This window comes from Eschscholzia californica, unplaced genomic scaffold (assembly GCF_041429995.1).
Source record: "Eschscholzia californica isolate CP2 unplaced genomic scaffold, dmEscCali1.0.p SCAF_3, whole genome shotgun sequence".
Taxonomy (NCBI): Eukaryota; Viridiplantae; Streptophyta; class Magnoliopsida; order Ranunculales; family Papaveraceae; genus Eschscholzia; species Eschscholzia californica.
Window position 1 is genome coordinate 56,681,443 of NW_028238420.1, and position 27,809 is coordinate 56,709,251.

General features: G+C 36.7%; 3 protein-coding genes across 8 annotated transcripts; all 3 read right to left on the reverse strand.

Annotated features, from left to right (window-relative positions):
• Positions 1-778: 778 nt before the first annotated feature.
• On the reverse strand, positions 779-1,474 carry LOC147552222 (HSP20-like chaperones superfamily protein). Its single transcript, XM_086672446.1, has 2 exons — positions 1,247-1,474; positions 779-1,153 (listed from the first exon to the last, which is right to left on the reverse strand). Exons 1-2 carry the CDS (start codon positions 1,389-1,391, stop codon positions 876-878), a joined length of 423 nt encoding a protein of 140 aa, XP_086528572.1. The 5' UTR covers positions 1,392-1,474; the 3' UTR covers positions 779-875.
• Positions 1,475-4,074: 2,600 nt separating this feature from the next.
• LOC147552223 (uncharacterized) lies at positions 4,075-6,768 on the reverse strand. Its single transcript, XM_086669273.1, has 2 exons — positions 6,325-6,768; positions 4,075-6,209 (listed from the first exon to the last, which is right to left on the reverse strand). The coding sequence occupies exon 2, from the start codon at positions 6,158-6,160 to the stop codon at positions 4,256-4,258; it is 1,905 nt and encodes a 634-aa protein (XP_086525399.1). The 5' UTR covers positions 6,161-6,209; positions 6,325-6,768; the 3' UTR covers positions 4,075-4,255.
• A 4,673-nt stretch (positions 6,769-11,441) lies between these two features.
• EMB2788 (ribosome 60S biogenesis amino-terminal protein) lies at positions 11,442-27,273 on the reverse strand. Of its 6 annotated transcripts, none has more exons than XM_086671288.1 (15): positions 26,753-26,897; positions 26,486-26,637; positions 24,754-25,870; positions 23,718-24,456; positions 22,734-23,223; positions 21,565-21,713; positions 18,063-21,470; positions 17,000-17,212; positions 16,218-16,421; positions 15,868-16,065; positions 14,990-15,148; positions 13,414-13,758; positions 12,209-12,662; positions 11,978-12,068; positions 11,442-11,829 (listed from the first exon to the last, which is right to left on the reverse strand). In XM_086671288.1, the coding sequence occupies exons 2-15, from the start codon at positions 26,610-26,612 to the stop codon at positions 11,616-11,618; spliced, it is 7,908 nt and encodes a 2,635-aa protein (XP_086527414.1). In that variant the 5' UTR covers positions 26,613-26,637; positions 26,753-26,897; the 3' UTR covers positions 11,442-11,615. The 6 variants fall into 6 exon arrangements, with proteins under 6 accessions (XP_086527414.1, XP_086527411.1, XP_086527416.1 ...); XM_086671285.1 differs by having other exon boundaries at positions 11,978-12,074; XM_086671290.1 differs by having other exon boundaries at positions 12,209-12,656; positions 26,486-27,273.
• Positions 27,274-27,809: the final 536 nt, after the last annotated feature.

Below are 27,809 nucleotides of genomic sequence, written 5' to 3' on the forward strand. Positions count from 1 at the left end.
AAATATTTAAAGTTTTGTGATGAATATTTCTACTATATATAAATAGACAAAAAATTGTGAAGAATAGAAAGTACTAAATCCATAAAAAGATCTTTCAACAAAAAAAATCCATAAAAAGATTTATGGAATAGATTACATATATCAATATTCAAAGAGTCGAACTGATTGAGTTCAGTTGGCGCATTTCGTAACAGCCACGATGGGTCGATGCCTCTTGAATACAATTCTATGGAACCGATAATGGTGGACCTAAGAATCCACTAAAAATGAATCTTTTCTTCAAATTTTCCACCACCAAACAAACAAAAGATATGAGAATCTTTAACTTTTTCCATCTGAACATAATACGATACGTGATATAAGACGGAATGAGATGAAGATATCCGACGATCAAGATGAATCTCGGAATATTCAGAGTTCTTCTTGATCGTCAGATCTCGTCTTCTCGATCCATCACATGCACACGTAGCTTAATTCTTAAACTCGTCTTGATCGTCGGATCTCTTCATCTTGATTCGTCTTTTATCACGTATCGTATTATAGCGAAATTGACAAAAACTACCAAATTAAGTTCCAAATTGAGGGGTAAACTCAAATGGACATCAATTGGGGGTTTTATCGATTACACATGAGGAGGTAGGGATAATGTAAAAAAATATCCACCACCTCCTAGTTCCAACTTCCCTACCTGAAAATACAAGTAATTCTTACCGGTAACTAATTCTCAACCGTTGATTTTAACAAATCAAATCATTCCTAACCATCTGGTCATCAATTATTGAATCTAGAACAGAGTTTCCATTATTCAAAATTTCAAGGCAATTACATCAAAGAAAATGAAAATCCTAAAAAAGAAGAAGAAAGAAAGATGAATTTTAAGCTGCTGGTGCAAGAATTTCATGGTGGTGATCGGTGGGTAAGTCAGCCGGATTAATTTGGAACCTCCGCCGTGGAAATAATGACCTAGGAACAGTAATAGTTAAAACCCCATCTTCAAAACCAGCTGAAATGAAACCAACATTAATAGAACTAGGAAGTTTGATTTTCTTCTTAAAGATAATTGCTGGTTTTGATTCTTCATTAATGGGTTCTGTTCTTATTATTAAGTATTTTGAATCTTCAACTTCAACTTTGATTTCTTCCTTTTTCACCCCTGTTTCAAAATTAAACCCAAAAAAAAGATTAGATTTTTAGTTAGAAATTGAAATGAAAGAAGAAGAGATTATTAGGTTTGATAATTAATTACCAGGTAGATTGGCGGTATAGATGTGAGAATCAGGAGATTCAGTCCAGTTAACGTTGTTGTTGTTTTGTTGGGTGGTGAATGATGGGAAGAGAAAAGGGGCGTCGAAGAATAGTTGCCATGGTGATGGTTGAAATGCAAACTCCATCTTTGTCTCTCTCTCTAACTTCTCTTTCTCTCTCTCTAACTTTTCTTTCTCTCTCTTTCTCTCTTTCTAAACAAAAAAAAGCTTGAAGAATCGGTGATGGAGGTGAGGAATTTAAGGGGAAGGAAGAGAGGAAATTAGTTTGACTTTTGACCTCCTTAAAAAAGTGTTGGCTTTTGTTGATAAATATCTTTAGATATTTTGTTGCATTATTATTAATTAAGTATACATTTTACTATTTTCTCTAGAAAGATATTTCTAGGAAGGGTTTGAGGAAGATCTATTTTTTAATGGTCAATTCAGATTCAGACATTCAATTTTTTTTCTTTTCTTTCCTAGAGGAAAACACCAACAATTATAATAGCTGCTAAGAATATTTATATATTTTTTGTTAAAAGAAAATTATATGAAAAGTCAAAATATATATTAAAAATAGAAGTGAACGTTAATAAATTATATTTTCACTCAATTTATTATAAATTCAGGACCTTGTGAGAAAAAGCGGTGGAATGTGACTATGACATGTGAAACCATTTAATTGGAACTTGGAGATTGAACTTGGATATGGATTATTATTTTATTGATTTACTACCCAATGGTTCTAATCCATGAACATAATGTGTCCACATTAAGATTTTCTTTTGTAGATCGTGGATAAGTTCTTTTTTTTTTATGAAGATAAGTTCAAACTTAATATATGAAGTAGAGATGTGATGTTTTCTCATAAAAAAAAAAAAGTAGAGATGTGATATATCTCATGATAAAAATTGAAAAAAGAGAGTAGAAATGTGATATAGGTTCATCATTCATGGCAACTAAAAAAAGTTATTCCTTATCACCATTGTTTTACCATATTAAAACAAAAAAAAGGTATCCGAAGTAAAAAAATGGTCACATGGGATTTTAACGATTGAAGATGTTATTTACATGAGCAACACAAAAAATTTGATATGGTGACCAGCCATAATAAAAATAATATGGTAGGCTCATATATCAATTGATTTGGAAAATGACAACATAATATTTCAAATAGTTAAAGATACATACCAAATGTTACCGGTTCAATTACCATAAATTTGAAAGTCGTGGTATGAGAAACTTAGTTTGAATTTAGAATATGACACGGGTAATAAAAAACAAGATATTTTCACTATGTCTACCAAGTTTGAATATTTTGACTTTATTCGATATAATCCAGAAAAAAAAACAAATGTAAGGAAAATGACAAGTATAAACGTGTATGCGATGAACCGAGGAAATTGCAAGGGATTCTTGAATATCACGTTTATTTTATGTCCCAAATGACCTAATTATCGTAGCATCCATTTGTTTATATTTCATGGATATAGGCAGTAGTTGGGTCTGTGACCAAACCCATTATTATAAGAGAAACTTGTCATTATTTGATTTTAGGTTGAAGTCTTCTTTTTTTTTTTTTTATCTAAAAAAATTGGCAATTGCTCCATATATTGGCCAACTAATATATTAACCCCTTAATTAACATATTGGTGTCCCCTGTCTCCTGGTACAGTGCTTGGACACCCCATATTAAACCTATGAAATCTTTGGGTCACTGGAAAGCAAGAAGGCCTTATAAGTTATATAGCGTTTAAGGGTTCATGACATCTTAAAATCGAACTTTACATCTTATAATTTTGGTAAAAATTTGATTACCATTTTATCTGGATATTTTTCTGAGGGGCCGTACCCCTCGCCAACGGATAAGGGGCCAATTCTGTTTCCACCAAGCTCCTCTCCCGTGACAAGGCAAAGTGAAGAAGGCAGATATGAGACTAAAAAGAATGATAAAGTTGAAAATAATAAAGAATGTTAATAGAACCCTAACCAATCTATTAGTTAAGGGATGAGAATAGAATTGACCCTTGGTTTTTTGGCTTAACATTGCACAAACACCTTGGGCAAATTTGATAGGCTGAATTTAAAACTCAGCCGTTTTATTAGACCATTAAAATGAGTTTATTAGAGTTCTTCATAGAGCCCAACTAATTGTAAAGATTTTACTTCTTCCTCAGATAGAAAACACAAAACACGTGAAAATATTACAACAAAATCATGTTATAGGATGATGTGGACTAGTCTTAGAGACTGCTATTGGTATTGCCCGCTTTGGCACTTATGAGCCTCAAGGTTTTAAAAAGTCTCACTAGAAAAGGATTGCTAACCTCTTCAGAGGAACACCACCGAGGACCAGTCTTCCGGGTTGCTAATAACGTTGTCCGTGCTGGCACTCTTGGGCCACACGATTTTAAAAGACCTTAATAGGAAATGGTGTTTAACCTCTTAAGAAGAGCACCACACTTCGTCTCACCAGCGATGTCAGATTGTTTACAACAAATCAGATAATGTTACAATATTCGGTCATGTACTTATGTGATATAACCTAATAAAATTAGAGTTACAATAAAATCCAATAATGTTTGGATATAATTGTACACTTTAACAAGAGAAAACCATATAAAGGTTAGGTCTTAGGTGGGTGCAATCCATAAATTACGGGATAACAAAAAAGCAATCATTTTTGTTGAAAATTTCATTTCCATGATGTTCATCAAACATTTCCCTTTTCCTCAAACTATTTCAAGAACTTGTTTGTCTCTCTCCTAAAGGTTCTAAGCCGTCACAGATTATAATCATAAATTAGAGATATAGATAAAAAGGAAAACCATTAAAGAGGGAAACCAAAAGATCTATAATTCATTATGTGAAAGATATAGAAAATAGTAAAACCAAATTACAGCATTAAACTAAGAACAAGTTCTCAAAATGAATAAGAATATCAGTAGACATGGTAAAAGGAATACCTCAAAATACATCCATCGATAGATGATAGATAACTCGATCCAATCTCATGTGTTCACCCCGAGAACAAAGCCATTGCTATAACATGGCAGATTATTAGAAGAACCTTGAGTTCTAACAGGAGATCGAAAAGGGTTGGGTGCCATTGGATGTGTAATATGCAATCCAACACTTCTAAGGACCTGTTTAGAATTTGAACAAGAAATCTCAGATTGATCAGTGAAGAAAGTTGGAACATTCATGGATTTGATCATTTCAAGAGCTCCAACCCAGGTAGAATAGTTTCCCAATCCACAATTCAATCCAATTACTACATGGGGAGGAGGAAGATAAGTAGCTTCTTCTTGGTAAAAACCTTTCACAAAATTGACTCTCACTCTACTACTGATCCCTGATACCGTCCCTGATAAATTCGTCGGAACTTCAGGTCCTACCATAACCATCTGTATATTACCCAACCCATTGAGCAAATGCCCGATTTCGGCGAAAGCCGGCATCCAATCCAACTCTCCTTCAGGCCCAAGGTAATGAACTATCACCTCTCTTCCTTTCATTAAAAGGTTTTTCGAACTAATACTGAGAGTAAGTAAAATGTAATAAACTGTTAATGGGTGTGAGAGTATAGCTGCAACCGGGCTAGACATTGGGAGAGATCGAAGATTATAATACTCAGACCAACCTGAGAGATTCACAGAATTTGAGTTCCCATTACGAAGATGGTTAGAGAAAGATGAATCTTGAGGATAAGAATCATCATCGAGACCACCCCACGATTCTGAAATCTCATTGTTTGGGAGAAGAAGACCAAATGGGGAGTTAGAATAACAATTACACTTTCTTCTCCACATTCCTTTCTGATGAACTCCAATTGATTCAAGCCATTTACATGGGTTTTCAGCAAAACATGGGAAAGTAAATATCTTCATTTCTAATTCTTCTTCTCTCTCCATCATAGCTTTATAAAGACCACACATGCTCTTATGGGTTTCTTTCCAATGTTGTTTTTGACAAATTGATCCACAATAAATCAATGATCGACATCGCCCACAACATAGAGATTGTTCGGAATAAACTTCCTTTTCGCACATTGAACAAACCCTTAACCCAGAAGAAGTTTTCGAGTTCGAATCAATGAAAAATTCTTCTTCGGGTGGCTCAGCATATTTCGTCGGAGTCGAACTAGCAGTAGAGTTATTATTAACTCTATCTTCATAAGCTTGACCAGGTGGATGTGAAATTGTTACAGCAACAAGATCCCAACTTTTTACCATTTCCGGTGGCCATTGAACATCAACTGTTTCGATGAAATGACCAAAATTGATCAATCTAGACCATTTCGGAGCAAAATCTCTATCCTCTTGAAGAACAGGATGAACCATAGCAATGCCTTTCATGAAAGCATAAACAAACCTAAGTTCTTCTAGAGTTGGATTCCTAAATTGAAGTTCACCAATTGGAGTACAACGAGCGACATCAATTACAGGAAATTGATCAGTACCTGAAACTTCTAATGATAAACTTCTAATCATTCTTCGATTAGAAGGAAACATTAATGATTCTTTCTCAAAAGTAACTCTTAAAAGTTCAGTATTAGGAACCCTAATTGTTTCTCTAGAACTAGTCATTTTTTGTGCATCACTTTCAGATCTAAACATTTGAAACCCTAAATCACCACCTTCACCACCAATGAATTGTGCACAAGGAAAAGGTTGTTTCTTGTTTGTCCAATCAGAGTCTTTACCAACCCTAATTCCAAATAAATGACCAGATCTTAATCTCTTCCATGGATCTGTTCTATATAAAGACGCTGAAGCTTTATAAAGAGAACTAATAAAAACTGGAGAAATTCCATCTACTTTCATTAAACAAGTTCCTGATCCAGGTCCAAGTCCTGGACCAGTTCCAAATTGTTCATTGAATTTTTTGAACAAATCCTTTAAATGTAAATCCATATCTCTCTAAAATTTTCAAGCTTTAAACTGTTTAAAGTTCTCTTTTTTCCTGAAGATAAATTAAAACCCTATAAACCCCTAAATTTCTCAAACAAAATGCTAAAAGAAATTGGATTGTTAGAGAGAGAGAGAGAGATTTTGTGCTAGTGGGTTTCAGAACTTACAGTGAACAGTTGAAGTAGTTGATCTGGATCGATGTTTGCTGTAATTGATGTAGATTTGTAGAGATATTGAGAACTAATTGGAGAAATCAAGAATTTTGAGAGAGTAGGGAGGAGAAGAAGAAAGCAGGGATAGAGTCAAAAGAGAAGTGTCACTTGGACTCCTTCTACTCAGACATTTTACTATCACCCTCAAGTCATCCAATCTTTGTACATGAAAATCTAGAGTTATTAAATCCACAATTTACGTGACACCAATGTTTACCTAGAAACCAACAACCATCTGCGAGTCAATAGAAGAAATCAACTTCGATCTGTGGGTCACTCTATTGACCCGCAATTAACGGTGACTGAATCCCGCCACGTGTTACAGACAAACAACGATAGCTTGATTAAAACACAAGATTAGTGTGCACAAGGCGCGGTAGAAAACCGACCAAAGGATGCGCGTGGGCTCAACAAAGTGGACGACCTATAATAGGTGGTCGGGCCAAGCACCCCGGCTAACTGAAGGGGTCGGTCGACTGAGAGCCCCAAACGATGACACTCTCTTGGTCGGCGCAAGATAATTCCCTTAAGATTGGGATTAATTCCTCATCTGGGAATCTCAATGAGAGTTTTGATTATAAATCATTTGTAGAATTTAAATAAGTTCTGATTTGGGTCTTTTTAGAGGATACTAACTCGAGTGGGATCAGACTGGGGAAGTCTTTATAAAAAGACGACTAATCTGAAAAGGCGTGAAAAATTTATAAACTATTCTCTAATTACACTGGCAGAATAGGTGAAATGGAGCATAAGTTCTCATAGTTAAAGTTATGTAGTCAATTCACAAGGAGTTCTGTTCTTCAACACTAAAGAGCGATCGAGAGGAGTCTTGGATTCAGTTATAACCAACTAAGATTGGTGACCACATCAATTGTTCGTGTGTCTCGAGTAGATGAACTATGTTTGAAGTAGATGACCTACGTTGAGTCGCGTCTCAAGCCAATCCAAGAGGGTCTCGGACCTCTTAGCCGAGATATGTCTCGGGTGAATATGAGAAGGTCTTGAACCACTTGGTCCAGACTAGGCTCAGAAGTCAGACCTTGGCCCTTGAGAAAGTTTTTCTCTCTTTTATTCATTTCACTTTTATGTTTCAAATCTTGACCCAAGTCATTCCTAAAGGAAAAAGGTATCATCTCAAAAAGTGACTTACAAAACCAGTACCCAGAAAACCATGACGTGTTTTGTCAAAAGCTTACGAAACTAGGCTTATGAAGCGCTTGACATAGACGTGTTTTCTCTCCACCAATCCCCCTTCTCCTTCGGGTTCCAAGCCTTTCAAATTCATTAGAACCTGGATGTCACACCCGGACTGTAAAAACTTCATTCTAGAAAACTGGATCGAAAGTTCTCATCATATTCAATATAAACTCAATCAACTGGCAATTAAGTTGTCTCAGTGGAACAAGAAAGTATTTGGACATGTGGATCACAAAATCAAACAGCTTACCTCGTCTATCCAGTCCACTCGTAATCCTGACCTTCTTCATTCCCTCATGTCCCAGCTGGAAGAGGTCTATAATCTTCAAGAAAGCATATGGAAGGAAAAATCCAGGGTGGCCCATATCCAGTTGGGCGATAGAAATACCAAATATTTTCATGCTAAAGCCGTCACCAGAAATCGGAAAAACAATATCACTTCAATCAAAAAGGATGATAACTCCTGGAGCATTGATACCAATGAAATTTATAATATCTTCACTACCAACCTCAGAAACATCTCCTCCACCAACCCCCAATCCTCCCCGGGTATCATTAAACATTTATTCACCAACCAGATTTCACCCTCTCAGAATTCTATCCTCCTGGCAGTTCCCTGCGAAGAGGAAATTCGAAAAGCTACTTTATCCCTTAAACCCGAGGCAGCCCCCGGTCCGGATGGCTACCCCCCTTTCTTCTACCAGTCCAACTGGGACACAGTGAAAAAGGATATTGTCCAGACGGTGAGCTCTTTTTTCCAAACTTCCTTTCTCCCTCCCTCCACGAATCACACCCACATCTGCCTTATCCCAAAAACCAAGACCCCGCAATCTACGACTGATTTCAGACCTATCAGCCTTCTCAATACCACCTACAAGATCATTACCAAAATCCTGGCAAACCGTTTGAAATCTACCCTCTCAGAAATCATATCCCCTTTTCAAGCGGCCTACGTCCCAGGTTGACAAATCACTGACAATATAATCATGAGCCAAGAGATTGCCCACTCTTTCAAAAGCAAGAAAGGATCTAAAGGTTTTTTTGGCTTAAAACTGGACATGTCAAAAGCCTTCGATCGTGTAGAATGGCATTACCTTGAGGACATCATGGTAAACTTGGGTTTCGACAATCATTGGATCAGAATGATTCATACTTGCATTTCCTCCTCTTCTTTGGCTGTGCTTATCAATGGTAGACCTGGTCCGTCCTTCAATGTTTCTAGAGGCTTAAGACAAGGAGACCCGCTTTCCCCATTCCTCTTTGCTCTGGCCATGGAAGGCCTCAGCAGGTTGTTAGATTCCCCTGACACCCCTCACAAATTCACTGGTTTCACTATCCCTCGCTCCTCTTTCACCATCAATCACTTACTGTTCGCCGATGACTGTATCATCTTTGGGCGTAACACCCTTGATAACATTACAAATCTCATCAACATCCTTACCTTATTCGGGACAGAATCGGGCCAAATCATTAACTACACCAAATCCACCATCTTCTTTTCCAAAAACACCCATCCCAAGTTCAAGCGTCTGATTACCAAATCCCTCAAAGTTCACCAAGCCTCTTCCCTTGACAAGTATTTGGGCACTAAACTTTTCATTGGAGCTAAGAAAAATCAAGCCTTCGAGTCGCTGATTGATCAAATCAATCGAAAACTTTCTAAGTGGCAAACAAATCTCCTCTCTCAAGCAGGCCGCACTGTAGTCATATCGACTATTTCTGCGGCGGTTCCTCGATATCAGATGCAGTGCTTTGCCATCCCAAAAGGCATAAGCTCTCGCATAGAGACCATTCAACGGTCATTCTGGTGGGGAAAAACTAAATCCATTCACACCATCAAGTGGGCAGCCATCTGCCGGTCTCGGAAGATGGGTGGTCTTGGCCTTCGGAACCCCCTCATTGACAATGAAGCCTTTCTTTGTAAACTGGGATGGCGTCTCCTTAAATTTCCTCTAGCGCCCTGGGCTCAACTCCTTAAAGCCAAATACTTCCCCAAATCCTCCAAACCCACTGTCCCGAAACAACACCACTCGTGGGTCTGGAAATCGCTGGCGGCCCCTCTGGGTAAGACGGCGGACCTCATCTTCTGGGATGTCAACCAGGGCACCAATGTTAGTATCTGTGATGACTTCTGGATTCCCAATCATAAACCGCCTATTCCTAATTTCAACAACTGTCCTTTTGACACGGTAAACCATCTGATTACAGATAACAAGTGGAATGAGAGTTTGCTACATCTTTACTTTAATGACGATATTTGTAAGGCCATCCTTAGTATCAACCTGCACTTAGGGGCAGAGGATACAATGGTATGGACTCTCACCAACTCGGGAAATTTCACGGTTAAATCCATGTACAAATTTTTGAGTAACGACAACGGGGAAAACGACACGATTGATTGGTCTTTCATCTGGACCATCAAAACTATACCCAGAATTAAACTTTTCCTTTGGAAGTGTTGCACCAACAGTATCCCGGTGAAAGACAAAATCGGTAAATTCATCGGTAACAGCTATCAATGTGCTTTCTGCGAGGAGCGGGAATCCTTGTCTCATTTGTTTCTCCACTGCACCTTTGCGAGATCTATTTGGTTTCACTTCAACGTTCGCTCGGATGCTGTGATCTCAGTTCTCGAATGGATAAAGTCTTGGCAGTTCTTGGATGATTCTACAACGGCGCTTCTCGCCAAAATAATGTGGTTTATCTGGAAGACGAGATGTAACAAATGTTTTGCTAGAACTGACAATTCGCCTCAACAGGTGATCAGGCAGATTCTTTGTTACTCTACCAGCCTCCAGGAAGAGCAAACAACTACAGGCAAGGCCCCCCCGGCGATTTGGCAGCCTCCACCCAACCCCTTCCTCAAAATAAAGGTTGACGCCTCCTTCATCAGACTCTCATATCCGGCTGGTATAGGTTGCATCATTCACGACGTAAACGGAGATTTCATTATGGCAAAAGCAGAGCCTGTTCGGGGACAGACGGCGGAGGAATGCGAATGTCTGGCTATTCTGAAGGCGATTCAATGGGCGATGGATCTCAAAATCCAACACCTCCTCATAGAGAGTGACAATTACAATCTCATTCACCACATCAAGAACGACAATACTTCTATAAATTGGCAGTCACTTCAACACATGAAGAGAATAAAAGCCTGTCGTCTCCACTTCGAGAACATCCAATTTCACTACAGCCCGAGACAGACCAATATTCTCGCGGATGCCTTAACAAAGTGGGGGAGAAATCAGGGGGTCAGTCGTACCTGGCATTCGAAGGAGAAAATGGCATTGGAGCTGAAGGTTCTCTAGTTGGTGTAGTGCTTCTTTTCAACAAAAAAAAAAAAAAAGTAGGGGTCCTCAAATTAGGAGTTTGTAGTGAGTCATTACTTCACATCCTAGATACAGCTCCAAAGTTGATTACATACTTTGATTTCATTATTATCATATTATGTGATCGTTGTAAATGTTCGTGAATGCAAAAACTAGTATGACCCTAAATTTTTCTGTTGTGTTGAATAAAGGTGGATCTCTTTTGTATTCCTTCTTGTTCGGAGTACTTATTAATGCCACGTTGCAATTATAACTTCCAGTGTATACGATCTACCATTGTCGAATCTTGTAACTAGAGTTCAACAAATTCAAGAATGAAGATTCAAAGCGAACAAAGATGAATCAAGGATTTCAAAGATGAATTAAGAAGAATCCTGAAGAAGATAAAAGAATTTAGTTTAGGTGGGGTACAGGTTTGATTCAAGTTTCTGCACGTATTTACTTATTTACGTTCACAGTAAAATGTTGACAAAAACGACATTGAATGCCCATGTCCTTTGGATTTTGTTTTGGACTTAAAAGCCCATGGCCTTGACAACACTGACATTCAACTCCAATTCAACTTCATTTCAGATTCATGTAAGTTACAGATACAAAATTTGGAATGCCCATATATAAACAATAAAAAAAATCATGGGCAAAAATTACACATGTAGTTCCTAAACATATAAAAGAAAAAAAAAATTGATAATTTAATCTACATTGGGTTTTACTCGAATATTAATTTAGATCTAAGAATGTTTTCTCCCACGCGAAAACATCAGACTCTTCCAAATCTCGGTGCGATAAAACTGGTAAATCTAATGAGTTTCCTCTGAGAGCATTTGAAAATATGACCAGAAGAGTTTGGCAAGCATTGTATTCATCTACCTTCTGGTTATCTGTTAGCTCTGACGTTAGATCTTCAGAATTCTTCCATGGCTGATCAAATGACCTGTTCAGAAAATGTAGTTTAGTTTCTGAGCAATTAATAATTTTGATGAAAATGGTACCAACTACAAATCTCGAAATTGTGAAAAACAGAAACAAAAAGAATCTCCAGTTAAAATTGAAGTGATCTTTAGGTTCAGAAATGTTTTTACCATCTCCAAGCAGGATGAGCTTCGACGGGGCAACGTATCTTCGAACACATGGATTCCACATGCCTTACTTGGTCATCACTTAATGGGACTGCTGCTCCTGATCAATTCATAAATAAGATCTCCGTATGAATATAAGAAGATGATCATTCAATTAACAATAATGAATCTTCAAACAAGTTTAATTTATCTAAAAAAAAGAGTTTATGAAATCAACCATAACTCAGTCCTCACCTGTATTATTGTTGCCATCAGAAAGTAGTAATATACACAAAGCAGAAATGACCGATGGGAGGATCTTGCATTCTATTCCAAGGAACTGTTGAAGATACAAAATAATAGCAGCTAATGGAATGCCATTGCTACAAACGTTTTCTTCATCTTCAACATAATCGTCTTCTCTTGCAATGAGTTTTTCTTTCTTTACGTAATCAAGAAACAACTGTAGATTTTCTGCATTTCTAATTTCTGAAGAACATGATTTTATTTTGCGAGATTTTCTGTAAACTCTCTCAAGTATCACTGAAGCTACCAACCAACGTAAAAGCGTCGAGATTAAGGTCTTGTGATCTGGTTGTTCGAATTGGATATTAGATTGTTCAGGAACAGATGTTTCCTTCGGGTGAGTTGTAGATGCAACAGAAATCCCCCACTTGACAAATCGTACAAGGTTTTCTCTGTCCTGCAACTGGAAATCGAAATTCACATGTAAAATACTCATCTATCGGAAAGCTATAATGAGTTCAAGAAAGTCAAATGTCAAAAAGTACAACTGATAGAAAAGGAAACCACAGAAAGTGAAGGCATGCTGAAATAATCTGAAACATATATTTGTCAAGCAAGATCAAAATACAGCTTATATTTTTCCAAGTGTAGATTTTTGATGCATTTGCTTGAACCCTAAAGTGAAAAGGACATCTTCATCCAAGGATAAAACATCTACAAGATTTTAGGATTCCTATTGTTGACGGGAAAAATGTCAAAAAGTGAGATGCATCATGCATGTACTATTATGACTCTTTTTGCACAGGAATCTTTTACTGGGTCTACTTAACCCAAGTGAACTTATCCCAACTTTTTTTTGGTACAAACCAAAACCAACTATATATAATCAAGAAAAATTAGGCTAATACTAAAAGAGTAAAATAAAAACGAAAAAAAAACTTGAAAGAGAGACTATGAAAAGTGAATAGAGCAGAGAACTTTTCTGTGGCAAGAGAGAATATTAACTTCCAAAGACAAATTACGAGAAGAACTAGTCCAAATAGAATTGCAGTCTTAAAAGCAACCATATGAGAAGGACCCGTTTCCAAAAATTTTGTTTCTCTTAAGATGATCATCTATCAGTATATAGGTGCAATTTATCACTGAGAATTCATCACATAAGTTATATAGAATATAGATTGGCATGTAAATATGTAAAGAGAAAAGAGAGATACCAAGTGAGTTTCGAGAATAGGTGGTGAACTCGTGAGCATGGCGCTGAGTACAAGCTTAGCAACAAGATTATATTGTGTTTTATCTGGTTCCTGATCAATGACTTGGGACAGTTGAAAAAGGCTTTCATATGATATTCTAAAATGTGGTTGAATTATCTCCCTCCTCTGAGAAATCCTCAAAGTTGTCACCACAATTTGTAAAATTAAACGAACCAAATATACATTTTGCTTTAATGTCTCAAAGCTGCCAAAGAGATATTTGTAGATATGAGATGAGAATTCCGATAGTTGCTCAATGGAACACTTCTCAGAGATAGCTCTCTCTGAAATAACGTCATTTACAACCTGAGTACAAACAAATAAGTAAATCTTAGCAGGAGGCTCCAATAGTAATTGTTAGTCTGAAAGTGCATTACAAATTATTCAAAAAATATTAATTGTTAGTCTGAAAATAGAGAAAGGCAAAAACTAATATTATATATAAGATTCTTCCATATATATTACGCAGATGTGGAGCAAAAAGAAATTTGGATATCTGAAAATGCATATTAGTAAATATAATCAAAATGTGACAGCACTACTAATTGATATAAATAGATTTTCATATCATAGATAATCTAAGATGTCCAACGCCACGTACTTCATATAATCTAAGACGTCCAATGCCACGTACTTCACATATAAACACCAATATGAGAAGTTGTTCGAAGTGAAATAATTGCTTTGGTGTGTCTTTCAATAGGTATACTCTGATTTACTTTGACAATGCATTCCAAAAGCCTCTATTCACATTTTGGCCTCCCCCTTTATAACTCAACGCCTTTCTGAGTAACCATGATGAACAATAGTGTTTCACCATTCTAACAACTATTTTTTGAAATATGTTTTCATATTGTTACTGGTTGATTCAATTGTATACTTAATGCTGTATAATGGGGACATTATATAACAATGTTCTATGAAATCAAATATATAACAATATAATTTAAATACCATGAGAGCACCACCTCGCCCAACAAGTACTAATTCTTCTCCTCTCTCTAACAAATTTGAATTGTAATTTAATCTAACTGAGAAAAGAAAAGAAAAGAAAACCTATGTGATACCTCTTGGGCTTTGTTGTTTATTTGTTGCCAATAATTACTCAAAAATCCAGTATAGTTGAAATAATGTCATTTAGTAAATAGACGATAATGCTGTTCCAGAAAATTTAAATGTGGTTTATATCAAGGTTAATTTGGGGAAACTGAACGCAGCTAAAATCCAACTAAAGTTCAGGTAAAGACAGCAAACAGCGAGTTAATACCAAGACTGCAAAAGAATCACAATGAGGTGATTTTTCTATACTTCTACTACATGAAATTTAAATTATTGAATTACTTCCATCTAGCACAAATCAATCACATCAGTCAAATTGTGAAGAAAAATAGTGCCTAAATGAACGGGCTCTTATAACTCAAATCAAGTAGTAACTAATCAGATAAAATAATCGACAAGGAAGAAAAAGAAATACTTAATATCGATAAGAGGTAATGATGCTAATGAGCAGAAAAATACTTTCAAGTAAATATATTACCTCTAAGACGACTGTCATCTGCTTTAGGAAAAGAGTTTTGTCTTCACCACATAGTTCCCCACGACAGAAACCAATAACAGATGATAACCATGAAATTAAGCCACAACGCTCGACTAAATAACAAGCTAGCGGTTGTAATTTAACTGACTTCTTCACTATCTGCAATGTATTTTAACCAATATTTAAGCTGACAGGTAAAAGACAGAATAGAAGACTAAGAACGAAACTATTGTATCGCTCAAAATCGCAACTAGCTTCAAATAATGAATCAAAAAAGAACGCAACACAACGTCGTCCTTCCAAAAATTGAACTCTTGAAGATTAATAATGAGTTATCTGGATTAGTTTGACGAAGATTGGCAGAACTTTTAGTTTTAACATAAACAGAAAATTGCAGGTACAGAAGAGGCTTGGATTACAAGCAAGAGGGTGGGTTCCTACTAACCCATATTGGAAGCATGATTTGGTCAAAATACTTCATAAAAGTTCAAGATTTCCTCCAAATCCATTTGAGGATAATAAGAGGAGAAGTTGTAGAACATCAAATATTAAGTTTAAGTAAAGAGCCGATCATTCCAGGGGACCATATTTCATACATGACAAACACAAGTAGAGCTTTCACATTATACCAAACAAAAAGAACACTAATTTCGAGTATCAACATTCTTATGCTCACAAAAGAGAATTTATCTGTAAAACCAACTCAAGCAAACTTAAATGGCGGACAATTACGCCTTAATTCATAAGTACAAGACAAGCATTAATTATTTCTCTCTACTATCAGAGAATGGAATCCGTAAGGGTAGAAAAACAACCATGGAGTGAAAGATGGAAGGATATCATTATATAAGATAGGTTCAAGCCAATTCATGTATTACCTGAAGAATCAGAGTCTTTGACTCATTATCTGAGAGAGGAGAAGAATAAAAGCTCAATAGCTTCACACATTTCGACTTAAAGACTTGAGCATCATCATTTGAATTCAACCCCACATAAGATAGACCCAAAATCCATAATCTGTCTTTCTTGAAATTTTTTGAGCTACTATCAACCAAAGTATCGAATAATGGTATGCGCTGCACATGAGAACGAGATGATCAAATGCAGCACAGAATCAGTTCAACGGCCATTTTAGTTCAGTCCGAGTTGATCAAAATACACTAAATAAATCATGAACCTAATAGTGATCACAATGATAAAGTGGAAGTAGAAGTATAAAATCAAATACCTCCAAATTGACCCCTACAGAGTGTACGAGTAGTTCTTTTATGGTAGAATAATGATCATGGGAAGGATCCAACAAGATAAAAGAAGCTTCAGCCATAAAAACAGCTATGGCAGATGGAATTTTCTGAAATTCTTCACGTATGCCGTTTTGCAAGTACGTCATAAAAGATTGAAACAGCAACCTGACTTTCTTGTTTCGATATTCCTATAACAGTATCATTAATTAAACATTAAACATAAAAGTCTACTACAGTTACATCAGATATACCATTGAAGACATGCAGGGACAGTAAGATGGGATTGATTGGAGAGAAGATATCAAAGATGATATAAATAGAGGAACAGATTACATTCACTCTCCACTGATTACAAGCTTCTTTAAATCCGAAATATGGTTTATAGCTTCACAGTACTTATTTATATAGAGAACTAGCTCGCAAAGCAACTGAGACTTCACAGTAGAAACTAAGTTAGAAGAATAACATGCTGCTAGAAAATTACAATGTAGTGGAAACGCGGAGAGTAAGAGAGAGACCTAAGACTTAGAGCTTCAGTTGTAAACTTATCGAGTAGCGTGAGAGGACTAAATGACGTAAACTTATTGTAACTCGAGAGAAGTAAACCAAAAGCCAAGTCAGGGTTCAGACGGCTTTTGGACCTATGATACAAGAATATATAATCTATCCACAAGATTCAACAAAAACTTGAGGCTACTGATGGAAAAAACAGAATGTAAAGATGTCAAATGAACCAAAACTGCAAATTAACAGTTAGTACTCTTACCGGCAACATTTTATAGAACCTCGCGAGAGCATCATAAGCCAATTTCCTCATCCCTTCATCTGGTGATGATATGCTCATAATTGTAATTGCAAGTAAACCAAGCTCCGCAAATTCCAAATTTTCAAAGTAACCCATTGACAACCCGTGAATTGAAAAGCGCAAGAGAAAAGCAGGATCATACCGCTGAATCCTATCAATTCTTGGAGGTGCTTCCTACAATAATCAAATCGATTAATAAGAAAAGTGAAAAGTAATTCTTCCCATAAGAGCAAGGAATAAAATGTCGACATATTTCGGTCGAAATGACCGAAACATGTCCTAAATTCACATCATCGAAACGAAATTTCCACCGAAATCAGACACGAAATTTCGAAACAAAGATTTAGGTTTAGGGTTTCGAAAGATTCTAAAATCATAACTCATATAATACCTTAGTTGTTTATCTTCTACCTTTCTGTTAATTTGTTCCATCTTTCTTGACTACTTCTCAAATCTTTTGTTCTTCAAGAGATTCTTCTCTTCTTTAGGTGATCTTTAACTTCAGATTCCGATTTGAGAGAGAGAGAGAGAGGAAGAGGGAACAGTCTCTTTTGGCTGAGAAGTCTTAGAAATAGGGATTAAGGGTTGTATTTAAGGGGAACACAATTTTTACTACAAAACAAGGATGTTATGTTTTATTTCTGGTTAGCCCCCTAACTATTACTATTATAGCAGATTGGACCCCTAAACTAACTGTTTTAGGTTTACATCTGATAAATAATTCAATGTACCCCCTAAACTAACTGTTTAATTGCAGATAAACACCTAACTTAACTGTTTTAGTACTAATAGAGTTAAATAACTCAATTTATCCCCTAAACTAATTGTTTTATTGCAGATTAATACCGAATTTAATTGTTTTAGAACTGTTTTATCATTCCGCAAATTTGTAAAATTTCCACACAGACCGAAACGTTTCCACGAAACGTGTCCACTTTTGGACCGACCGAAATTTCCATCGAAACCGAAATTTCGTTCCTTGCATAAGAGCAACAGAGAATTTTGAACATCAAGTGACAAGTACCTCAAGCATATCCACCAAATCGTCCTTTTGAAGCTTTTCCAGTGATGTATGCCCATCACATGCAACCCTGTCATAAGGAAAATGTGAAACTAATGCCAGGCACAATTTCTGGTCAATTGCGAAATTTTCCCTGAATTGCCTTCTGCGCTTTTCACATGTTTCACTATCATTTATGCCATTTGCTGAGTCAATATCTTTTTCTGTCCTAAGTTTTAAAGCAGCACTTCCCCAAAGGTAATCCATTTTGGCTATGCCTAAAAAATCAGATCCTTCAATCGAACCAGTTTCTTGCATGAGACAAAATATCTCCAAGTCAATTTCACTCATTGTCGCACCGTAACATGAAAGAAGCAAAGAAAGCAACTCCCTTGAATTCTTGATTTTATCTTCCGCAGGAGCAATACTGTTCTTACGACCTTGGAGATGATAGAGTACTCTGAATAGTTTAAGCAATTCTAACTTCCTACTATACAAAGGAGATATTTCTAAACAAGTCTTGCCATCAAATGCATGTAGATCAGTAGCTACAGAAACATGAGATTTTGAATCGCTAGACATAGGCCTCAACAATGTCCCACCATGAGAAACACTAGAAGAATCGGACATTGAGTCGCTCCAAAGAATAGAAGGGACAAACTGAGAGTGTGACTGCAACATCTCAAGAAATACATTGAACGACATTTTACCTTCCGATAGTGAAACAAGAACACATCTAAGAGCTTTCAATGTTTTCGGATCCTCAAACCTATGAAGAAGACATGATTTTACAAATGGTTTTAGAAAAGGAATAGAATCCAATTGGACAAGTTGTTTCTCCATCTCCTTGGTCAATTGAATGATGTTCGTTAAAATGAAACCTTCTAAGAATCTAAACCATGGTGAACAATCGGCACGATTTGATTTGTCGGAATTATCAGCCACTAAAGGTAATCTTTCTACAATCTTATGCAATGTGCCAACCAAGATGCTCATAAACCTAAGCTCTAAGGAATGGTTTCTCTTAGACCCAATTCTGAGAGGCATCTCCTTTAGATCTCCACTTTTTTGTGTCTTCAAATAGTGGATAACATCGACCTCAGGAAATAACAGCAACCTAATAAAGGATATCTTCGTCATGACCTTGCACATGATGTTTAGTGAATGCTCAATTGACCATGTATTTATCCCATTATCATCACAATCTAGCAACTCGTCATGTGAAGATAATGGATAAATAGCACCAAAGAGCTTCTTTTTCTTCAACTCCACTGAACCCACTGAAGCAAAGTAGTATCGCAACATTTGGATCGCTTTCCCAGATAAACTGCCATTCAAAAGATTAAAAAGATCTTCAGTAGATGACGGCACCAATTCGCCGTATTCCACCTTGAATAAATTTTCAGATACAAAGAAAGTCCTGTTTAAGAAACCATCCAACAGAACTGTCGAATAAACTGATAGAATAGTCCCCATACACTTAAGACACTGAATACCGTATTTATTAATGTTGTAATTCAAGTATGACAAAGCAACAGGCAATAGCATCATAAGCTCCTTATCCGAGAGAACATGTATACAGTTCTCTTCACTTGTGTTTTTCTGTAGAGGCAAACATTTCTCCATAATTGATGAAAATATCTGCCCAAAAAGGGTGATGTGCAGAGGGCTTACTTCCGTAAGTAGAAACAAAAATCTCGCCTTGGTTGAACTTGGTTGGTGGATGCAATGAGAGAGAATTTTAGTAGGAGTGCTTATTATCACCCTTGACATTGCCATAATTGGTGGGAGAACATCAGTTTGGAGCTGCGTAGTTTTATGCCTGTACACAGAAGTCACAGCCTTCAAGAGGCATAAATCTGCACATTCAAGTTTGACACTAATGGCAAGCTCAATCAGTTTATGGTATACTTGCTCGAGAAGCACAATATCAAACTTTTCCTCGTCAAATTTCCAAAACAAAGAAGAAGATATTTTTCTCTCCTTTATGTGCTGAAAATAACTTGATAGCAAATCGAAAGTATCGCCTGCAATAGAACATCCAATAGAGAAAGCATCGAGCTTTGAAGATGTGCATCCTATCCAGTCAGTCTGATCAACTTTATGAAACACCCAGTTCACAAGCTCTATCAACTCAAGCGGAGATGTATAACAAATCAAAGCACGGAGAGTGAAATATGTTGGGAGAAGGGGCATCATATCTTTACTCTCGATGTAGAAATCAAATTTGTCTCTGAATAACAATACTACCTGCTGAACCATGGTCCTGAAAACCTTTAAAAGTTTTATATTGCCAGCATCATCACACTGATCATTGCATAAAGCTAACAAGTAGTCAGCCATTGTTGTTAATAAATGTATAACATTAAGGTCCACATGAAAGCTCAACTTCGATGAACATAAAAACTCCTCAAATGTATGACTTAAGCTTCCACCTGGAGGCTCTGTATTATAGAAAAAAGGATGTGATAAGGACAAAATAACTGCAGGATGATGAATAATAACTTTTGCAACTTCTTGGGCATATACTACCAAATCAGGAGCCTCAATGGTTGTTGAAGTATCAGAGGTAGACTTCATGATCAAAACTTTGGTGAATATTTGCTTTATGAACACAAAGCAAGTTTCAATTAGCGTGTCCACCTCATCAGACGGTTTAACTCTATAAGACAGTTGTAACTGATGGACCCAAAAGAGTATTAGGCGCAGAGACACAATGGAATCCTTAGGTGAACTTTCACACAATTTGACCTTAAGAATGTCAATTAATTTGGTGGAAGCCAACAAATAGGAATTGCCCAGTCCTATGATTGAAGAGAAGAGCACAAAGAAGGGTGTCTGCTTCAGAAAGAAACTGAATGCAACAGGAGCGGATTCCGTCGAATTTAACTCCATAAATTCTTCAGAGGAATGAGAATTATTTCTAGAACCTGGGTTTATCCTTCCATTAACTAGTTCCAAACCAGAGAAAAATATATCGGGCCAAGTATCAATTACACCAGCAAGAAGATTCCGTTCAAGGAAAAATAGAGAAGATAAGAATGGGATATGTTGTCTTAGAAGGTGCTGAGACATAGTAATGATTCTGGGGAAATTTTCTAATATCTCATTAGGAGTTATGCAAACCACTGAAGAAGAAAAAGTTGCAGCTACTCCGACTAAAGATTCACCACGTTTACTTTTTAGTACCTTTTCGATTTTACTAAGAGTTTTGGCAAAAGGATGTTGGCGTGGACTTAGAGTTCTTGGAGCTATAGAAAAGAAGCTACTACAAGCTTGCTGATGAGACAGATTTCGTGAAAAGATCGATAGATTCTTCAACGCCCTCCGTTCACAAAGAAACTCATCAGATTCATCACCAGCTGAAGAGAAGTTTCCAAGTCTTTCAGTTAAGATGGAATCAATAAAAGCAGGTAATAATCCTACTTGAACCTGTCAAAATTTGGTTCATTGTTAGTACTCACGACTTAGTAATGGTAAGAGCCAAAAGTAATATTCAAGCAATTAAAGAAAATGGAAAATCAACCTGAGTCTGCAAGATAAAACTTAGTGTATTGCATACATAGATTGAGATCATGGATTTATCACACAACTTTTTCTCAGATTTGGAGTCCAGTAACCTTAGACACTTATCCAGAACACAGAAGATAAGAGGGCTGAAATCAGGAGAAACATCTGCAGGAGACATAGCATAGATCAAGATCATCATAAGTAACCATTTTGTAGAGACCACAAATATATTTAATTGAAGCCCGATTTCAGAATAACTAACCAATTGAGTAATGAACAACTAGTGAAAAGGTTCAATTAGCAAGATGATAGTACGAACGCAATTACGGATATAACATGTCAATCTAAAAGTGCCATTGTATAAAATTTAAGAACACAAAATGACATTATTTATGTCTTAATACATAAAAGACCTTTTGATCAATGAAATTTAAATCAAGTTCTTTCTGTTTTCTTCAAGGAAACAAGACTAAGTTATGAATATTTAATGGGGAATAGTATATCTGTACAATGTCACATTCTTGGTGACGTTACTGAGGGTTAAAATGGCTAAATGTGTAAATCTACTTATCAATATTATTTGAAGGATGGCCTTCAGTGGAACCTTCAAACCTGGCTCATACAGCTTTTCGGAGGATTCGAGTTATGGACTTGGGAGTTTTGGAGTGCTTAGTGAGAGTGATCTAAGAGATTACTTTTTGACCTCTGGCAAAAGGAAAATTCTATAGAACATTATTACCCTTCTTTTTTGAGTTTATTTACATAAAGAGGGATTTATACCAGCCGTCGGATGCGATCTCTATCAAACTCCCAACAAAAATGGACGACCAGACTTATCCAAAATAACCGACTAACCTGTTTTTATATATTATAGATGGTCAAGATAAGCTAATTGTCTAGAACTGTTGGTTGCTATAGCCTATATGTATATATGTCCACCGCCATCACTCTGCTGACTAAATCAATAATCTATCAATTGGTTGCTATCTTTAATACTTCAATCATCCGAATTGAGTGCTAGTCTGCTAGATTAGATAAGTAAAGCTCTATTGAACAGTATACCTGGATCGAAGTTTGACTTATATTGTCTCTACTACACAGTGCAAACAATAACAAGATAGAATCTAAGGTTGCAACTAGATCTTATGAGCCTAGACTTGAAATGAAGACAAACATATAGCTTACCTATATCGCTTTTTAACTTGGAGATGATACGCCTCACATGGTCATGATACTTGTATAAATTTTTCCCCACATTAGAAACGGCATCATATAAGAAGGAAACAACAACTCTAAACAAATCACCAAAAACTTTAACTGCATCCTCTGGTACCTCCTCTTGTGTATAACCAGGTAAAAACAAGAACCATGCATCAATCTCTGATGGATTTCTGTCAAAAGCACCAGTACTCAACATAGCTGCTTTCGACAGGGTATATGCTTGTTCTCGTATGCCTTTGACAGGTGAACGAATCAGTAAGCTGAGCAATGGCTTCAAATGTTTGTAAATCAGTCCAGGCGGTTCAATAAGGCCCTTTTTCCCAGGAGACCAACCAATATATTCTATTAACAGGGACAATAGTGATTGCTGGTGATTAACTGATAGGGTAGTAGGATCATCTGGTAGCTCATTAAATAAATTGTATGAACCTTCCAAAGCAATGGGCATCGTACGCTGCAAAGAAGGAACCCATGATTAGCCATAAGAGTATGTGGGTTGTAAAAATTTCTTTTGCTTCAAATCGAAGTAAATCGTGCCTAAGGTACAAAATTGTGCAGGTAAGATACAACAACGCAGAAGATGCTCACAGAACCTCGTCAGTATTTTGTAAGGGACAACAGGTCTTATTGATGACCTATTTAAGGATTATTCAACTACTGCAGTATCATAAATTTACATGAGAACTTGGCCGTGTCTTTTCCACCTAACTGATTATAAAAGAAAAAGTTTCCCTATTGATCGAGATGCTCAAATTAAACAGTTGTACGTATCCTATGATTCCTACCCCAAGAGGGCAACATCACAGTAAAATAAAACTGACATAAACAATTGGTAGGCCTCCCTGTAGTGGGTTTGAAAGGTCTGAGATAAACGGTAGAACTTAATCAACAGCTTCATAGGAGAGTGATCTGAATGGTAATTACTCAAGTAAACAAGGAAGAACTTACCAGATAGAGTGCAAGTACATCAAGAACCTTAGATTGAAAATACATTTCTGCATCTTTTAGTTCATTTCCTATAATAGCAGACTCTTGTAAACCCCAAATTCCAGCTATAGCCTTGACACTTTCAACTTCTTCCTCCGTGATAAGTTTATCGTGAACATTCTCACTCTCCTTAGACAAAACATCATTAGATTCTGTACTTATGCCACATATAAGAATATCAATATCATCAGAGCATTCAGTTTTTTGCTTCTTCGCACTACCCTGAAGCTGTAATTGAGGTGATCCCTCAGAGCTCCTTGCCCTCTTCGATTTTACACCACAAATGTTCCCAACAGGTTTTTTGTCTTTCTCTTTAGGAAGTAACTTATATAGAAGTTGAGGGTCAGGAAGCAAAGCTCTGACTTCATCTTGAAAGTCTTGCTTGAGAGACAACAACTTATATATCATTGAATTGTTAGCATGAGCTGAACAACCAATCGCACTAATGTAGTTGTTTAACGACTTCAATGCCTCCAACAGGAGCCTTAGTGAACCATGTTTCACGAGAAGATTGGAATGCTGTAGTCCCCTATTAATTACAAGTCGAGTAAATGCACTAGGAATAATGCATTTTAACATGCATTGTACCTCGGGACTATCTATAGTGGGAGGGTCATGTATCTGGGAAGCAAGAAAGTCAAAACTAAAACTTGTACTTGCAAAGGAAACCAAGTCTGCCGCTAAAGAAACAGCAGAAAACCTGAAAGAAGTTTAGGTACCAAGGATTAAACACGAAGAAAACACAAAAAAACACGAGGAACTTGAAGAGTAGAAAGTATATAAGTGGCTAAGTGCATACATATTATGAGAACCAAGGGCCCCTTTTCCGCCATTACAAAATGAAACAATAAAGATTTTGTGTCTTTTACGGAGCAACATATGTTCATCTATCAAAACAATACTTTACAATTCCTCAAAAATCAAACTAACAAATAAATGAAAAAGGCAAAGGCGAAAAAACAACATAGCAAGACAAGTATTACATATAAAAACGTACCAGTTTGCAGATGCACGAGGCTCGAGAATATAAGGGAACTCATCCAAGTAGACCGAACAAAACGAGGGCCTCCCGTGAACAATAGACAAAAGAAGATCCCTGTGATGACTGCTATCTATTGGCTTTAGCTTTTGCAGGAAATCAGTTAGCCGCTTTGAATTACCCTTCAATGGATATGGTTGGGCCTTAAGATCTGGCATCAACCCATTTTGAGGATCAGTGCAAGCGAGGAGTAGAACTTCATGTGCGATGTCAGCAGAAGGGCCACCTGTTGGACTACCAGAAATGCCTGCTAATTGTTCCAAGGTAACACTTCCAAATAGAACACTCCGAAGACTAGGGGGCACCAAGGAATGTGGAGTGAGAACTTTGTCGCGAAGTGCAGATAAAACATGAAAAATTGTCTCATCATCGTCACTTCCAAGTCCACGTAGGATACCGGAAAACATGTCCCTCTGTTGTAGAATCCACCTCAATAATCTGGGATCCCCAACTTCCAAGAATGACACGGCGAACTCAATAAAAGACCTTCTTGTTGAATGTTTTCCCTTCTTGATCACTTTATTCTTCAGGTATTCTGAAAGCTTGGGAAACGCAGGAAGCTTGAAGTCAAAGTTTTTGGCAACCTCAGAAGCCAAACCCACACCACGCCTAACAATTGCGGCCATTAGTGACAACGCTGCATTTTGACGCTTGCCTTCTTTACTACTCAACTCTGTGTAAACATCCTGTAACTTGTTTTTAATTATCGAACTAGCGAATGCGTCAAGCCCCCGACTTATGTTTAATCTGCCACTACCAGATTTATATCTGCCTTCGGGATGATCAAGAACTACTGCAATTAAGGATAAAATGCGTGCGACTACAGGTTTACCCTGTCGCACTTGCCAAGCTTCCTTAAGTTCCGAGAGTGAAGGGGAATCTTGCACATATTGACATAGAATTTCACCTCCTGACTCACCTCTCAAAAGCTTAATGAACTCCTTTGAAGCATCGGTACAAATTTGAATCTCAACCGAGCTTAAGTTACGAAAGATTTCTTTCAGTTTTGCTATATATGATATATTCACCATAACTTTTGGCCTTTCTTCTGTCCCAGTTTCAACCTCATCTGCTTCTATTGAAACATCAACTAACCCACAATTAAAAAATAAACGAGTTTGGTTGAATAACAAAACATAAATTACATCTGAGTCAAGAGCTCTAGTAAGTGCTTCAGAAATTACATGTGTGTTGAACATTTACCAACTTTCCTAGGATTACGAGGTCCAATCCCGAAAAATAGAGCAACCCACTTTACTTATACTATAGTTTGAGTTGCTAGAGACTTCAAAATCGTTTCTTAGATGTGAATTCTTTCCTCTTACACTAACCTAGTGTACAGTGAAAAATGAATTTGACACACATTCTTCTCCACTACTAGTAGTCTACTAACTAAATTTCTCTCTCTAATCTTTTGAAGCTAATAAAATAGACAATGAGCCAATGACTGCAGTATATAGTCTTCTTCATAACTACATTTTTTTCTCTCTAGTTCCCTAAACTAGTTCAATGAATCAACTAAACACCCTTCTATGTATCAAACTTTCTCTCTCTAAATTGCATACCTAATTTGTGATTAGTCTCATAGTGTTAAGAGATTTCATACTAATTAAATTGCTAAAAAGAAAAAAGATTTCCCTAATTTGAAGAAATCTAATAGTAATAATAATAATAATAATAATAAACAAACCTTGATTATTTTCTTCGATATCAGGCTCAAATAAATCTTCATCGTCTTTAAGTACATCAATTTCCTCCATTACGACTTCACTTTCAATATTGTTATCATCAATAGATATTTGAGTTGTTGCTTCCATTCAAGACCTTCTTTGATCTTCTACTCTGTGCTATATTATTTTAGCTTAGTTAACAGTATAAGATAAAATTAAACTAGATTTCTCCTTCGGATTACAAGATGAATATTATTGGTTAATGGAGGCTCTTTTTATTTAGGTACCGAGTTTTTAGAGAGAGAGAGAAAGAGACGCAGGGTTTAACTTAAACCCTAGTGCTCGTTGCTCACTTCACTTGCTTGGTCGGCTGAGGCTCCTCCTTGTCGTGCTCGATTTCAGAAGTTCAAACTCTCTCTTTCCTGCCCGTCCGGCCATCCCCAGTTTTTGAGAAAAATAGAAAAGAATTTCATTCAGGTGAAATACCTAAAATGCCCCTACTCTTCAAAAAAAATTACGTATAGAGGACGATCTTCCGCAAACGGACACTAACCTAATCGGTCAGGGCGAAACGGGAACAAGTCCTAAGTGTCCACTCGGACATCCAGACAAAACGGACAGACATTTCGAATTTTTCTCCATCAAAGTGCTCGTTCATGACCGTTTTAATAGGCGGACGTACCAGGTATCGGTCGATCGGCAGAAGTCTCTAATAAAAAATGAAGAAATTTTTGTTCGAAATTGCAGCGGTTTAGTTTTGATAATAGGTATTGTTGTTGGACCTAGAATGCTATAGTTACCTTCCGCAGCTATCAAATCAGGGTCACTTGCATCAACCTTTATGCATCATTGAGTTCCATCAACCTTGATGCATCATTCAGTTTTACTGGTCCCAACTCGCAAATGCATTTGGAAGTTGGATGGGTATATTGTTTTTTTGTTGAAAAAGTTGGATGGGTATATTGGTTGTTGTAATTTATGCATCATTGATTTTTTTTCTTTGATTGTTGCCTGTGTATCGGGTACTGGTTCTATATTTATTGATTTTATTCAGTGGTTTCCATTGATGAATTTTGTATTAGCTAATGCTTTGATTTCTTGTATAGTTGGGAATATTACCGTGGTTTTCCCTTTGGAGGCGATTGGTTCAGCTAATAGGTTTTTGTGCTTCATTATGTTTTTCTCCATTAGTGCACTTATAGCTAATGGTTTATCAATTGGAAGAACAAAGTTATTGAGTTTATTTGCCCATTCTTTTTGGGCTTTATCTTCAATTTTGCCCACTATATAAGCGGGTTCGGACGACAGACGATCTAAGCGGGCGGATCACCCGGTATTCGGGCA

What these genes read in the sequence shown, in the direction of transcription:
- LOC147552222 (XM_086672446.1), bottom strand. Translation starts at nt 1,391, where the DNA reads ATGGAGTTTGCATTTCAACCATCACCATGGCAACTATTCTTCGACGCC. An exon ending in CTATACCGCCAATCTACCTG is followed by an intron (nt 1,154 to 1,246) that starts GTAATTAATTAT and finishes ATTTTGAAACAG; the next exon opens with GGGTGAAAAAGGAAGAAATC.
- LOC147552223 (XM_086669273.1), bottom strand. Translation starts at nt 6,160, where the DNA reads ATGGATTTACATTTAAAGGATTTGTTCAAAAAATTCAATGAACAATTT.
- EMB2788 (XM_086671285.1), bottom strand. Translation starts at nt 26,612, where the DNA reads ATGGAAGCAACAACTCAAATATCTATTGATGATAACAATATTGAAAGT. An exon ending in GTTTTATCTTGCAGACTCAG is followed by an intron (nt 21,471 to 21,564) that starts GTTGATTTTCCA and finishes AAATTTTGACAG; the next exon opens with GTTCAAGTAGGATTATTACC. An exon ending in AGATGACAGTCGTCTTAGAG is followed by an intron (nt 13,759 to 14,989) that starts GTAATATATTTA and finishes GTTTGTACTCAG; the next exon opens with GTTGTAAATGACGTTATTTC.